The sequence below is a fragment of the Pseudorasbora parva genome, chromosome 13 (genome assembly GCF_024679245.1).
Source record: "Pseudorasbora parva isolate DD20220531a chromosome 13, ASM2467924v1, whole genome shotgun sequence".
Lineage (NCBI taxonomy): Eukaryota > Metazoa > Chordata > Actinopteri > Cypriniformes > Gobionidae > Pseudorasbora > Pseudorasbora parva.
In genome coordinates, this window is record NC_090184.1 from 8,569,650 (window position 1) to 8,583,887 (window position 14,238).

Below are 14,238 nucleotides of genomic sequence, written 5' to 3' on the forward strand. Positions count from 1 at the left end.
CGGGGCTGAGTTTGGCTGGCATCCAGGCTAGGCTGGAGCACTAAAAGAAATATCAATTTAGTGAATCACTCTCAAATAGAATTTTTATTTATTCCTATAATGTTGATGGTTCTCAAATAAGAGCTGTTGTCAAACAAAAGTCTGTCAAATAAACAAAATGATCATCTGAAATCGGACTAAATATGATCAATCTAGTGGAGTAGTAAAAAACAATTTACGAACATAAACCTAATGTTAACAATTTAACATTATGTTAATAACATAACAAATATACTAATTTACAAAATTATGGTGCATTTAATCTTTTAGTAAATCCTCTAATATTAAATGCTACCTACAAAAATAGTTAAATAGTAAAAGTGTATAAAACAGTACTCGTTTGGTATGAACAAAATTTTTATGTTTTAGGTGAAAAATTCACCAAGATTAGGTTTCATGAGTATTGCAAAACAATATGTTTTCCCTGTGGCTGCGAAACACTGGAGGTCAATCGTTTGAAATGTAGGTTTGTCAAAAGTCATATATTTAAAAAATGCTTAAAATGATTCGCATTAACTTGCACTGACAACAACCAGATAGGAATCTTAAAAGTAAAAACATAGACATGAAAAATAAAATGTGAACAGTAATCTTTATCATACCACTAAGAATAGGCAATCACAATTGGAAAAATGGATATCCCAATAAAGTGGACACTTTTTCTTATACACAATGTCATTGCTTTCTTACTCTAGGACTCTTGAATTTACACCCGAATTTGTGCAAACATCATTCCTATAAGAACATTTTATATGTAGGGAAGAAGCAGTAAACTTCAAATTGATTATTTATTTGAGTCAAAAATGATAAAAAAAGGAAAGCTAAATAAAAAGACAATGGTAATAAACAGCTGAAGCAAACTTATCTGATAACTAGCTGGATTAGGCATTGGTAAAAAAGACTATTAGAAATGGCATGAAAGTGTGATACTAGTGTACAAATATCGCATAACACATTGAAATATACTTTGTTAAGTAGTTTCATCTGAATTCATGTAATGCATGATTGTAACATGACCGGAAAAAGACCTATTCCAACACCCCAGGGAAAATAATTTGTGTCCGTCAAAAAGAAGAAAATCTGGTTTGATTTTGCAGAAAACTATTTTACATATATGTAGTGTATCTTACAGTGATGTGAGGAACTGTTTGGAGTAGCATTGCAGCAAACATATTGTAAATTTTTTTTTTTTTTTGTGTTATCATATTTTTACTTTATATTTTCTAGGAACTTAATTGATATTAAAAGATCAATATTTTTGTAGAAGTAGGAAAAGTAAAATCATATAGATCCATGAGACATGTAGCATTTTAAAAATTTAAATTGTAAGTTTGTTTAAACACAATTTTAAATGTTAAAGATTCACTCAGTTGAAATGAATGACTGCCTTGTCGGGTGCAAAATTGTTGGGGTCAAAGGGCATTCTCCTAGCCTGACGTGGTCATACTCAGTTCTAGTCAGAACATGAGTCTGATACTGCTCCATTGGGCTGTGATTATGGGGCGTGTTTCAACCGAACCAGGAAAGACCTCAATAGAGGGGAAGCACGTGACGTCACTGTCAGCTGGAGCAACTGTGATTACGCCCCGCTGAGTGGCAGAAAGACAGAGAGGCAGCATTGGTTTACAGCATGAATGCAGCGAAAACATACAAAACCAGGCCCGGCGCCTGAAGGGGGGGTAGACGGAGGCTTGTCCACGAACCCAATGGACATCGCTGTTCCGAGCTTGAGACGGACTTGATAATAGCGTGCAATTTTCACACTCAAACCACCAACCTGCTGCTGCTTCTGCTTTAAGAGGGAAACGCTGCCCATAACTGCTTGTCTAGGATATGCAATCCTTCGTAAGAATTCGTAATAAAAGCATATTATTAGCAAAAAGGAGCAAGCAAATGATCCAGTGTGTATCTGAATTAGCCTGACAAGCCAGACCCACATCAAGTTTGGTCTGGAAATTCACCATAGACAGGGCTCAGTCCGAGGGGCGGGATAAACGGTTGTCTTTCAAACTCCCTCTGCACGCGATAGGATAGCGGTACACCAACCGGAGCAACGACGGTGAAGGGGAGCTCGCTCCTCGCTGACTGATTAAACATTCGCCGTATCCGGTCGGCTAAACTCCAAACACATCTTCCCTTTTTAAGAATGACTTCAGTGCCGTTCTTTGTTCTTTTCTCAGAGGAAAGCTTAACTCCAAGTCTTCCGGAGGCGCGGGCAGAGCTGATTCGAAAGACCGCCGCAGTTCGCCAGTTTCTGTGTTTACTAGAAGACTGTGTTACTAGAAGCACGCAAACGCAACTCGGCCATCGTCATTATGGCCCCGCCCGACAACTCTATAGCCTACCTACACGATGTGATTGGGCCGTCCAGATTCTGAGGAATACAGCTCAGATAGGAATTGAAAGTTGCTAGACCACACTTGCGGGCAAATTAAATTTGCTGCCGCTAGGGTGCGTCTAGATTTCTAGGCTATATCTGAATTTGCACTCGTGAAATGATTACATTTCCAACATGTTTTCGCCTCGGTGAGTAATGTAGCCAATCACAGACATGTTTTTAGATATCTACAACGCAGTTGTCCAATCACAGGTGTTGAACTTGGAATCCACTCACCGCTCGAGTGTTTCTTTGTCCGGGTGCTGACTGAGTTCAGTTAACATGCGCGTCTCAGTAAGTGCAGACATTGCGGAAATCTGTGAGATTGCGTTTATTGAGTGACAGCTTTTGGTGATTATAAAGGGAGCACTCTTTGCATGCTGTCTGTGCAATATTTATTATTTTCTTCTTTATTAATAGGTCTTATATTCAGAATTTGAATAAAATTTGTTTTCCATTCGTGACAAGCGGCTATATACGCTTCAATACACGAACCCATCCACATATACAAGCGGGATTCACTGAAAAAATTTGATGACTGATCAGTTATAAATAAAAATGTCGAAATCAGGCTCATAAAAATGTCAGGAAAACACGATTCCTGGCTGCATGTCATTATCCATGGATCACTGAATCTGTGGTAGTTGTAAGGACCACTATATCGAGCCCAACCTTTAGTATAAACTGACAATTGTTTGCTATACTCGCGTTTTCCTCTAATAGCTGCGGTCACGCAGCAGCCTTTCTGCCACTCAGTCCTGGCTGAGGGGGCGTTTTCCGGCGGGAAAGTGACATCGATGCATTCCCTCTATTGGACAGACCTACAACCAATCAGAGAAGTTGTCAAATGTCAACAGAGCTCAACTGTTACAAATTTTGTTTGTAAAAACTTGGCAACCCTATCTGCACGCGCGCTAGAATAAACGATCTTTGCCAGTGTTGTAAAAAAATAAAATAATTTAATGATACACAGAGAACTTACCCAACATGATCATCATTTTTGAGAGAAATAGTGAAGGTTATACAAACAAGCTCTCCGTTTAGGATTCGAACACATATAATCCAAGCCCCGTTGATGACGTGCATGATTATGTTACTGTTGATCATCTGTCCGTCATCGTCTAAAGCCCGCCCTGATGATTTCATTGGTCCGAACAGTTTCTGTTCCGAGATAATTACTCCTCTTAAAGAAATGGACAGAGCGATCCCATAGACTTCAACAGCGAGAAATAAAGTCAATTAGAAGCACTCACTTCCTGATGGCTGAGCGTACTGTGCAGGCTCAGACTCAGCTTGAGGATGTGGATGTGACGTAACCAACCTGTCTGACAGTTGTAGGTCTTCTAGTAGTTGTGGAAAGGAAAATCTGAATCATGTTGTTTAAATGTTTTGTCCCGTTGCTTTTGGCTCTCTATGGGCTTCTCCTTATTCTACCCCCTTGACTGTATCGGTCTTTATGTCTCCACGTCCCCCCGACTGTCTCATAGTAAAAGATTGCCTGCGAGCGTCTCCTCCTGTCTATACGGTAATTTCTCAACTGTGCGACAGAGTCACGTTGGTTATGACGCAATCGTTAGCCTATTTTTTACAAAAACAGCTTCTAAGGGGCGATAGTGTTAGATACAGGGTAATAGAGTCTTTTATGTATTGTCGTGTTTCTTTATAAATAAACAATGGACAAATGGAGTCTTTAAACGCCTCTGATATAAAGTTATTCACTGTCAAAGTGATTACAGAAAAAACGTAAATGGCACAATGATGGTGTTGGACGTAGCGTAAGTTTTTGAACTGTGACACTTTCTGTGTAAGTTGAATAGGAAGCTAGATATTTTACTTTATAGCCTAACGTTTTAAAGGGGTGGTAAAACATTCTTTGGAAGGCTTGATTGTGTTTGTGGAGTGCACTGTAACGTGTTCATGCTTCGTTTTTAAAAAATGGCATTATTTCTCATATATTTTACACTGCTCTGTCCCTCTTTGTAAAAGCGCTCTGATGGTTTCCAGGTTCTATGAAGCCTATTCCTCAAAAATACGCAATGGGCTCAGATTGGTCAGCTGGCCCAGTATGTTCTCATTGGCTAACCGCCTAGTGCGTGTTTTTCAGAATTGTCACGCCCCTTATCTTTACCTTTACTCTGTACCATACCAATTTGAGGCCGTAAGGAACTAGAACATTTTAGTGAAGATGATCGAGCAGAACCTGTTCAAGAACGTCTGTTAAAGGGGTACTTCAGATGAAGATGAATCTGTATTTAAACTAGGTCATTAATGTAGTAGAAATGTGAAATTATTTTTTTATTTGGTAGACTGAGAAATGACAGAACATGTATTTTTGTCTCACGGGGATGAAAGACAACAATTCCCAGAATGCTTCGCTGCCCTACAAGGCCACTCCCAAAGCTACTGAATCACTGATCACTTTCACTTTCCCACCGTGACCACGTTCATTTTCATAAAATCAGTTCAGTTAGAGAACAGATACTACAATGTACTACAAGTGTCTGTTCAATATGTGTTCTCGCCGCTGAGGGAGTGTCACACAGCATAAACGTTGCAGGAGTCAAATTACATGCATTTGTGATGAGCTGAATGAGCTCTCATGATGAGAGCTGAGGTAAACGTGTCCGCACTCGCGGCATGGATTCACAATGCGTGTTCAGTCTGGGGCATTTAAAGTTCATGCCCTTGGAAGATTAACTTTCATAGGAATTCATTTGAGAAGTTAAAACACTTACATTGCTCCGCTGGCCGCTCCGTTTCCATGAATGCCTGAGGCTGCAGTTGCGAGCTGAGCCGTGAGTGCGATCTCCCATCCCCCACACGCGGATTGAAAACATGTGGAAATGGCTCCCTCTGCTGGCTGTAGTCTTTAGCCTCTGGCCAAACATTCCTCCGATGACGCAAATTGACAATATTTGCGTCATCGGAGAATAATAATTCTCAGAATAATTTGAATATACTCCAGGGTTTCTACTGATACAAAGCCATATGCTAATCGCTGAAGTAACCCTTTAAACGATATTTCAGATTTTATTTTTATTTTGTTTGTTTTTTGTCTCATACTTTTTAGATACATTGTTATTGAATTGTACTAATTATCATAGTTGATGTTTAATTTATAACATTAAGTGTTTGTCTATTAACAAAAGTGTATTAAATAACTTTTTAAATAATATATTATTTATTAGGTGTACATGTAATAACTGCAAAAATGCCAACTGAAGTGGAAAACATCAGCTGTAAAGAAATACAATAGGTAGTTTAATAAGCTAGCACCAACATGATGCATAATTTGTTCATAGTTATGTATAATCTTGAGGAATAGGCTTCATAGAACCTGTTTAATGTTTAGGTTGTAAAACGAATGATGGCGGTTCCAGACCCTCCAACACGTATAGTTGATCATCCAGGTTTCAAACCAAACTGCTTAAATCCATATACTTTACAAAATATCAATAATATTTACAGAGACAACTATCGACTAGTAAGGCGTAGAAATGAAGAAGAGTAAGTATTTATTACATTTTATGAAAATATATATACAAGGAAAGACATGCAACATCTGTAGCAGATACAAAATCTATCAAAATATCAAGTTTTATCAAACATATTTACACATCACATATACATGTTTCCAATATACCACTGGTTTTATATACAATATTGAGGTTTTCTATTCCTGCCATAGGCGTTTCCATTATCTGAACTATCGCAGCTTTGTCAGCTGGTGCTGGGGCTCTCTAGGAGGTAGTGTGAGGGTTGTCATCCCTTCATGTGTTGTTGGCCGGATCCAGCTGGACAGTGTGTTGGGTTGCGGCCACCCCTCGACTGAATTGTGACACACGGTGGGCAGTCACCTCTTCTTTGGAGGGGTTTTCAAACTGTGATGAAAGAGGAGGTGGAATGGGGATTGTGTGCAGCTCTTCCGCATATGGCGTGGGGTCCACAAATACTTTATGTAGCAGAAGACTCATAAGGTCATCAACATAGACTGTAATAAGACAGAATACAGTCACTCAATGGTTTTACATAATTACTGATAAACAATCTACCTTTGTTTTATTATTTAGATGTTATATTTTTAAATATTCTTAAGCTTATATTTATTTTATTATAGCTGTTTTTTTTAAATATATTATTTTTAATAAATATATTTTACAACTTACTGTATGTTGGCTCTATTTTCACTGGCTTTGCTGTGCATTCCCCTTTTTTGGACTTTGGAAAAATGAACTTATACACAGCCTGTCCTTCAGTTGTTGCCTGCTCACGGTTAGCATTTTCATTATAGTGCATTGCTGCAAGATACAGCCTGTAACCATTGCACAGTCCATAAAATATGCAAACATTAGTAGACTGTATTGTGGCAAATAAACAAACAATTCTGAATAAGAGACAAATATTCAATCAATTATTATAATGCTTTCTTTCTTGCATGAAAGGCTCACAGTCACACAGTTAGTCAAGAGAATGAGAGAGTGCGTGCAAAGATGGAAGGCTCTCTACCTCTTTATATCTCTGCTACCAGAGGTGGACAGTAACTAAGCATGTTTACGTGAGTACTGTTACTTAAGTACACTTTTTGAGTAAAGAGCTTTGTAACTTTTATACAAGTTTATATGAGTTTAAGTTAGTTGTATGCTAGTATTGTCAGATGGAGCATCACTGACTGGCTTAAACCATGAAGACAGTGTGCATTTATACAACAATAATAAAATAATGCATTGGCATAAAAAAGGAAATTTACTTTTATACTTAAGTACTTTTGAAAACAAATACTTCTGTACTTTCACTCAAGTAAAAATCTGTTTTTACAACTTTCACTTGTAATGGAGTAATATTTGACCAGTAGTACTTTTACATTTACTCAAGTAATGAAGTTGTGTACTTTGTCCACCTCTGTCTGCTACTCATGACATATGGCCAAAGGCAAGGCTCCTAGCCAATTGAACCTTTTTTGACTTATTAGGAAAGTACATTATTTATTATAGGGAAAGATCATTAATATAATATGAATAAAATAATAAATAAAAAACATTGAATAAGAAACAATGATTATAAATATTAATGAATATGTCAAAGATTATTACCTGCACAACATTCCTATGAAAGGGAAAATCACGTTCTTTGGGGCAAAACGCAAAATCAGACTGTGGAATGCCTCCGGCGACGATTTCTGAAAGTGGTGGCTGAGCTTTTCTATATCCTTGAGCACTCTCTTGTTGTATAATAGCTTTTCCACTCTGTGGAGTGCTATTGATCCTATAACCAAACAGATTTAAAAAATATGAAGAAATTCTGAAATTTTTACCAGTGTACTGTCATTTTACTTAGTCTCTCTATATTTTCATACCCGGTTGGAACCATTTTGTTGGATCCCTGGAAACTTTGTCTGGGTGTTCACACTTGGGGAAGAGGTGGTTATCATGAACATGTACATTTTGTATGTGGTTCTGCAGTGAAGTCCACTTCGCCACCTTTTCTGGCCCAGACTCAGAGGAACTCGCACTCCAGTAAACATGGTTTTTGATGCCGTGCAACCACTTTTTCAGCACCTCGCAGTCCTTCATTTTTGAAAGTTTGTCAAGTTTCTTAGATAAACCTGTACAAAGTAAAAGCTTGGTTGTACAATCATTATTTCAAGATAATCAAATAACACCAAAAATAAAAGTTAGGTTGAACAGTTAAACACAATTAATTGAACAAGAATCAACTTTGCGTTTGATTAAAAACACAAAGATAAATAATTACCTTTCTCAAAGTGCCACACATTATAGAACTGAGTGATATTACGGTCCCTCAGGTACTTCTGAATCTGCGGATGGCGATCGGTGACTATGTAGTCAACAGCTAAACCGTTAGACTCCAGCTTATCGAGACAACGCTTTAATCCCTCCTTTTCAATATGATAACTGCCACCAACCTCGTTGCTCTGTTATTGGGTACACAACATTTCAAATGTAGGACTATAAACAACAACAGATTAAAGAAAGTATAACATTTTATTAAATGCTTAGGAATTAATAACCTGAACTAGTTGAAGATCCAGAATTTTGTTGGTTTCCATGTGCATAATGGTGTAGCTGCCAAATTTGGCTGAGTGTCCTATTGTAAATATCATAAATATATGTAGAACATTACAGTATCATAACATTTTGGGAAAACTCAAAGAATATATATATATATATATATATATATATATATATATATATATATATATATATATATATATATATATATAAACAGTGATTTTTTTTTATACTCTAAACGTACCTGGTGTGTCAGCACGCATATCTCCAGCCACAGCTATATTTCCTCTCTGTTGCAGCTGCCTTATAAGATTCAGTTGATCGCGGTTCCACTTGTGTATTATGGTTGGCTCAATGAAATTCCTGGCGTGAATCCTAAAAGTTACAAACTGCATAATCTGGAGCTTCATGGCCTTGAAAATCTATGAACATAGAAATAACATTTGTAAAGTTCATACTTACTGAAACAACACAGTACTTTTTTTGTGAACTTTATAATAATTGTAATACCTTCTCTAGTTGTTTAAAAGATCCCCCAGTAAAATATGTTGCAGCAGACAATAGCAGGTTTCCAAGTGGGGTACTCCCTAACATGGGCTGGCTCTGCCACTGTCTGTGGTAGTTACACTTTTCACAAAGCTGGGTGAATGCAACAAAAGTCCCCCTTCGTCTGCTCTGGACAACACACTTCGTCTTACAAACTGGACAGGACACAAACAGCTCTCGAAGACAACTTTCAAAAACAATGTACTTGTTTTCGCTGTGTTCGGGCTGTGGTTCTATCCTAAGGCAATATAAAAAGAAGAAATATTAGGAAGGTGCTTTCATGTTTTATATTTTTAAAAACAAATGTAATAGAAAAAATGTGTTATATCTATTTATATCTTACGTCAATTCAGATTCTTCAGTGACAACAGAATCTGGGTTATATGTGGAATCATTGGGTTCGACATGTAATTCTGGTTCTTCCTCCTCATCATCTAACACCAGTCGAGGTCTCTTGCTGGGCCTGAAGACTGAGCCCCTTACTGCTGTTGAAGACAGCTGCACATCAGGAAACATCTCAGTTGTTTGAGTGCCCACATCATGACCATAAAATGTTGTCTGAATGCCTACAAGTCCCCAAAAAAATAAACAATACAATTACTCAAAACCATCTTTCATGCTGTTACAATTTTCAGTAGCCAGTATAACAATTGTAATGAGTATGGAAGTTGCTTGGCCAGATGAGATCTGTACGTGTACCGAGTTTCATACATGTACATGCAACGTGTGTTTGATATGTAGACCCAGTTTTTCAAGGGGGCGATGTTGATGTTGAAATCTATAACTTTTTGTTGGGATGGTCTGAAGATGATACGATTCAATTTTGGTGAAAATCGGACAAACGGCCTAGGAGGAGTTTGAAAAAGTACGTTTTTAACTAATAACAAGCCGGAGAAGAGGAAGTTTTACCAAATATGGCAAAATTGACATCTATGTTCTCAGCAGTAGCCAAGGAATGTATTATGACCAGTTTCATTATAATAGGATAATTTATTCAAAAGTTATTAGACTTTTTAAAAATTGTGTTATACATTTTGACCACAAGGTGACGCTGCCCCGAAACTTTGAGTACCTTCAGGGTGTGGTGCAAAAGAAGCATAATAAGTTTCATAACGATATGTTAATGCATTTGTAAAATACCGCATTTTTAGATAAAATAAAAAAATGACCGACACCCAAAATGGCTGATATGGAACAATTGGATATCTGTGGACTCGGAATGACATTCCGAATCTAACAAGAGTACTTTTATGATTTTTGGACAAACTCTTCAGCAGTTATAAGCTAAAATAGCCATTTTTTGTATCTCGGGACCAGTAGGTGGCACTGCGCCGAAACGCTGGTTTCAATATAATAAAGCATTGCAGCGATACAGCCTTAAGTATATTTTTGCAACCGCTACATAAAATGCGTTTGCGCATTTATCAAAAAAAATTATACGAATCAACTTGAATTTAATACATTTTTGTTGGCACGGTCTGAAGATGATCTGGTACAAATTTCGTAAAAGTAGTATTTTTTTGGAAAATTCAAAATGGCGGGAAGATTTTAACGGAATCCCTCATGGTTCAAAAGTTATTAGCATAAACGTGAGTGCAATTTTGGACAGATAGTGGCGCTAGAGGGATTGAGTTAGAGACTCAAAATTTGCTATAGTAACAGTTGGGATGATCTTCTATCTGTGTGCCAATTTTTTACAACTTTTTACCATACGGTTCTATGGGCTGCCATAGACTCAAGAGCGGAAGAATAATAATAAGAAGAACGCCATCAATTACAATAGGTGCCTAAGCACCTTCGGTGCTTGGCCCCTAATAATTCTTAGAAGAGCAATAGGGCTCTGCGCCCTTTCAGGGCTTGGGCCCTAATAAAAAAACAATATGTACTACTAGTACTGCATATGATAAGCAAACACAAACACATTTCATGTCAGTATTTCATACCTTTGCTCCTGAAGTGGCAATTGCGCAATGTACCCATTGAAAGTTGTGTGCCCACTGATCGGATGTTTGGCTTCATCGCTGTGGCTACAGTTTTAGTCTCTATAGGGTCTGACTGACAGCCAAATTCATGTGTAGTCACAAGTGTAGATGTGGTGGGGAACTCTTGAGAACTCGATCCCTGCTGAGATGTTGTCTGTAAGAAATAATGACAATATGTAATCAATGATCAAATAAGAGAAAAAACATACATTTGACATGTAAAAAATGAATGACTGTATAATAATTAGACCACAAAAAAAGCTTCATAAACAATAATTTAATATAATCACTCAAACAAGTTATAGCCTACTAAAGTCCTCAAAGTGATTTTTTTTAGTAAAGACTGTGGATGTGCAGGGGTCGCTACTAAATGGCACAGATACTTTTGTATTTTTAGAACGATTATAGCCAAATATCTGTCACAAGAACTATTAACCCAAAACGAACACTAAACATTGTCTTTACTATAGTAGCCAAATCAAACACGGAACCATGATTAGCATGCCTGTAGATAAAGAGTACAGTATTGTTCAAAATAATAGCAGTACAATGTGACTAACCAGAATAATCAAGGTTTTTAGTATATTTTTTATTGCTACGTGGCAAACAAGTTACCAGTAGGTTCAGTAGATTCTCAGAAAACAAATGAGACCCAGCATTCATGATATGCACGCTCTTAAGGCTGTGCAATTGGGCAATTAGTTGAAAGGGGTGTGTTCAAAAAAATAGCAGTGTCTACCTTTGACTGTGAAAACTCAAAACTATTTTGTACAAACATTTTTTTTTCTGGGATTTAGCAATCCTGTGAATCACTAAACTAATATTTAGTTGTATGACCACAGTTTTTTAAAACTGCTTGACATCTGTGTGGCATGGAGTCAACCAACTTGTGGCACCTCTCAGCTGTTATTCCACTCCATGATTCTTTAACAACATTCCACAATTCATTCACATTTCTTGGTTTTGCTTCAGAAACAGCATTTTTGATATCACCCCACAAGTTCTCAATTGGATTAAGGTCTGGAGATTGGGCTGCCCACTACATAACATTAATTTTGTTGGTTTGGAACCAAGACTTTGCCCGTTTACTAGTGTGTTTTGGGTCATTGTCTTGTTGAAACAACCGTTTTAAGGGCATGTCCTCTTCAGCATAGGGCAACATGACCTCTTCAAGTATTTTAACATATGCAAACTGATCCATGATCCCTGGTATGCGATAAATAGGCCCAACACCATAGTAGGAGAAACATGCCCATATCATGATGCTTGCACCTCCATGCTTCACTGTCTTCACTGTGTACTGTGGCTTGAATTCAGAGTTTGGGGGTCGTCTCACAAACTGCCTGTGGCCCTTGGACCCAAAAAGAACAATTTTACTCTCATCAGTCCACAAAATGTTCCTCCATTTCTCTTTAGGCCAGTGGATGTGTTCTTTGGCAAATTGTAACCTCTTCTGCACATGCCTTTTTTTTAACAGAGGGACTTTGCGGGGGATTCTTGAAAATAGATTAGCTTCACACAGACGTCTTCTAACTGTCACAGTACTTACAGGTAACTCCAGACTGTCTTTGATCATCCTGGAGGTGATCATTGGCTGAGCCTTTGCCATTCTGGTTATTCTTCTATCCATTTTGATGGTTGTCTTCCGTTTTCTTCCACGTCTCTCTGGTTTTGCTCTCCATTTTAAGGCATTGGAGATCATTTTAGCTGAACAGCCTATCATTTTTTGCACCTCTTTATAGGTTTTCCCCTCTCTAATCAACTTTTTAATCAAAGAACGCTGTTCTTCTGAACAATGTCTTGAACGACCCATTTTCCTCAGCTTTCAAATGCATGTTCAACAAGTGTTGGCTTCATCCTTAAATAGGGGCCACCTGATTCACACCTGTTTCTTCACAAAATTGATGACCTCAGTGATTGAATGCCACACTGCTATTTTTTTGAACACACCCCTTTCAACTAATTCAACTAATTGCCCAATTGCACAGCCTTAAGAGCGTGCATATCATGAATGCTGGGTCTCATTTGTTTTCTGAGAATCTACTGAACCTACTGGTAACTTGTTTGCCACGTAGCAATAAAAAAATATACGAAAAACCTTGATTATTCTGGTTAGTCACATTGTACTGCTATTATTTTGAACAATACTGTACATAAAAGCTTGAATCAAAGAATAATTTACAATAATTCCAAGTTCGCTGTTGAGATTTTAAAATTTTTGTAACATTAGGTGTTTGTCGGATAACGTTAAGTTAAGTATGAATGAACATTTAACTGGTTTGCAGAGCCAAACAGCGTAAGTCAAACAGCATTAGTTTATTTCCTCGCTACAACGTACAATTAACAATACGAACTATTACAGCAAAAAAAAAACATAGACGAAAAAAAAAATCATACTTACAGGTTGTGGACCGCAAGCAGCTTCTGTTTTTAAAGTTGGAACCGCTCCATCTTTCAGGACAAGCCGGTGTGCGAATCCTGCATTGAACTCGCGAAGATTGTGGAAGCTTTCCTCGGTGAAATGAGCAGCACAGAGAGCGAGATTTGGATGATAATCATGAGGGACCGAGTTAAAAATAAAATGTAACCAATGATCCCTAACTCCCACGTCCCTAGGAAGGCGGAACAAAGTGGACCTGCAATCCGGATGAAAATAACAGCGTTTCCTCGGCATCACGGCAACAACGCTCCAGCCTACTAACTCTTTACTGCAGCAATAAACAATGGCCTCCCCCCTTATTTAATATTCTCGGAGGAGGGGTTAATGTAAATATTCAACCCGCTGATGTCAGCTAGACTGGAGGAAAAGGCTGTGGTTCACTACCGGCCGTTTGCTGTAGTCCTTAGAAATGTATTTCTTTAAAAGCACGTTGTAACTTTGCAGATGTTGTTTATGCTCAAACAGCAACATTACACACTAGCTAAAGTTAGAAAAGTTAAATCGTGTTTTACCACCCCATATGGATGTTTTTCTTACACAAACCCATTGATTCGCTTCATAAGGCCTTATTAACCCCCTGGAGCTGTGTGGATTACTTTAAAAATGGATACACCTTTTTGAGCTTCAAATTTTGATCTGCTTTCACTTATAAAGCTTGGATTAGCCAGGACATTTTAAGGAGACTACATTAATGTTTTAACATGTACTATGAATTTGTGTTGATGATAACGGGCACATAAATAATCCTTAACACTTTCTTCTTTTTAAATAACATACCCATTCAAAATACAATTAGTACAATTAATACAATCAGTATTTAAATCC

The 14,238-nt window shown here is 37.6% G+C and overlaps 1 protein-coding gene across 1 annotated transcript; it reads right to left on the bottom strand.

The window, feature by feature from the left end:
* Positions 1 to 6,067: 6,067 nt before the first annotated feature.
* LOC137038496 (uncharacterized) lies at positions 6,068 to 14,149 on the bottom strand. Its single transcript, XM_067413086.1, has 11 exons — positions 13,375 to 14,149; positions 10,935 to 11,127; positions 9,335 to 9,557; positions 8,956 to 9,229; positions 8,690 to 8,867; positions 8,445 to 8,521; positions 8,168 to 8,348; positions 7,770 to 8,018; positions 7,507 to 7,678; positions 6,583 to 6,728; positions 6,068 to 6,407 (listed from the first exon to the last, which is right to left on the bottom strand). The coding sequence occupies exons 1-11, from the start codon at positions 13,645 to 13,647 to the stop codon at positions 6,187 to 6,189; spliced, it is 2,187 nt and encodes a 728-aa protein (XP_067269187.1). The 5' UTR covers positions 13,648 to 14,149; the 3' UTR covers positions 6,068 to 6,186.
* Positions 14,150 to 14,238: the final 89 nt, after the last annotated feature.

Bases quoted from the DNA above. Each gene is read 5' to 3' on its own strand.
- LOC137038496 (XM_067413086.1), bottom strand. From the start codon at position 13,647: ATGCCGAGGAAACGCTGTTATTTTCATCCGGATTGCAGGTCCACTTTG. The intron at 9,558-10,934 runs GTATGAAATACT...GGGGACTTGTAG, and splicing joins TTGCCACTTCAGGAGCAAAG to GCATTCAGACAACATTTTAT. The intron at 9,230-9,334 runs GTAAGATATAAA...ATATTGCCTTAG, and splicing joins ACTGAAGAATCTGAATTGAC to GATAGAACCACAGCCCGAAC.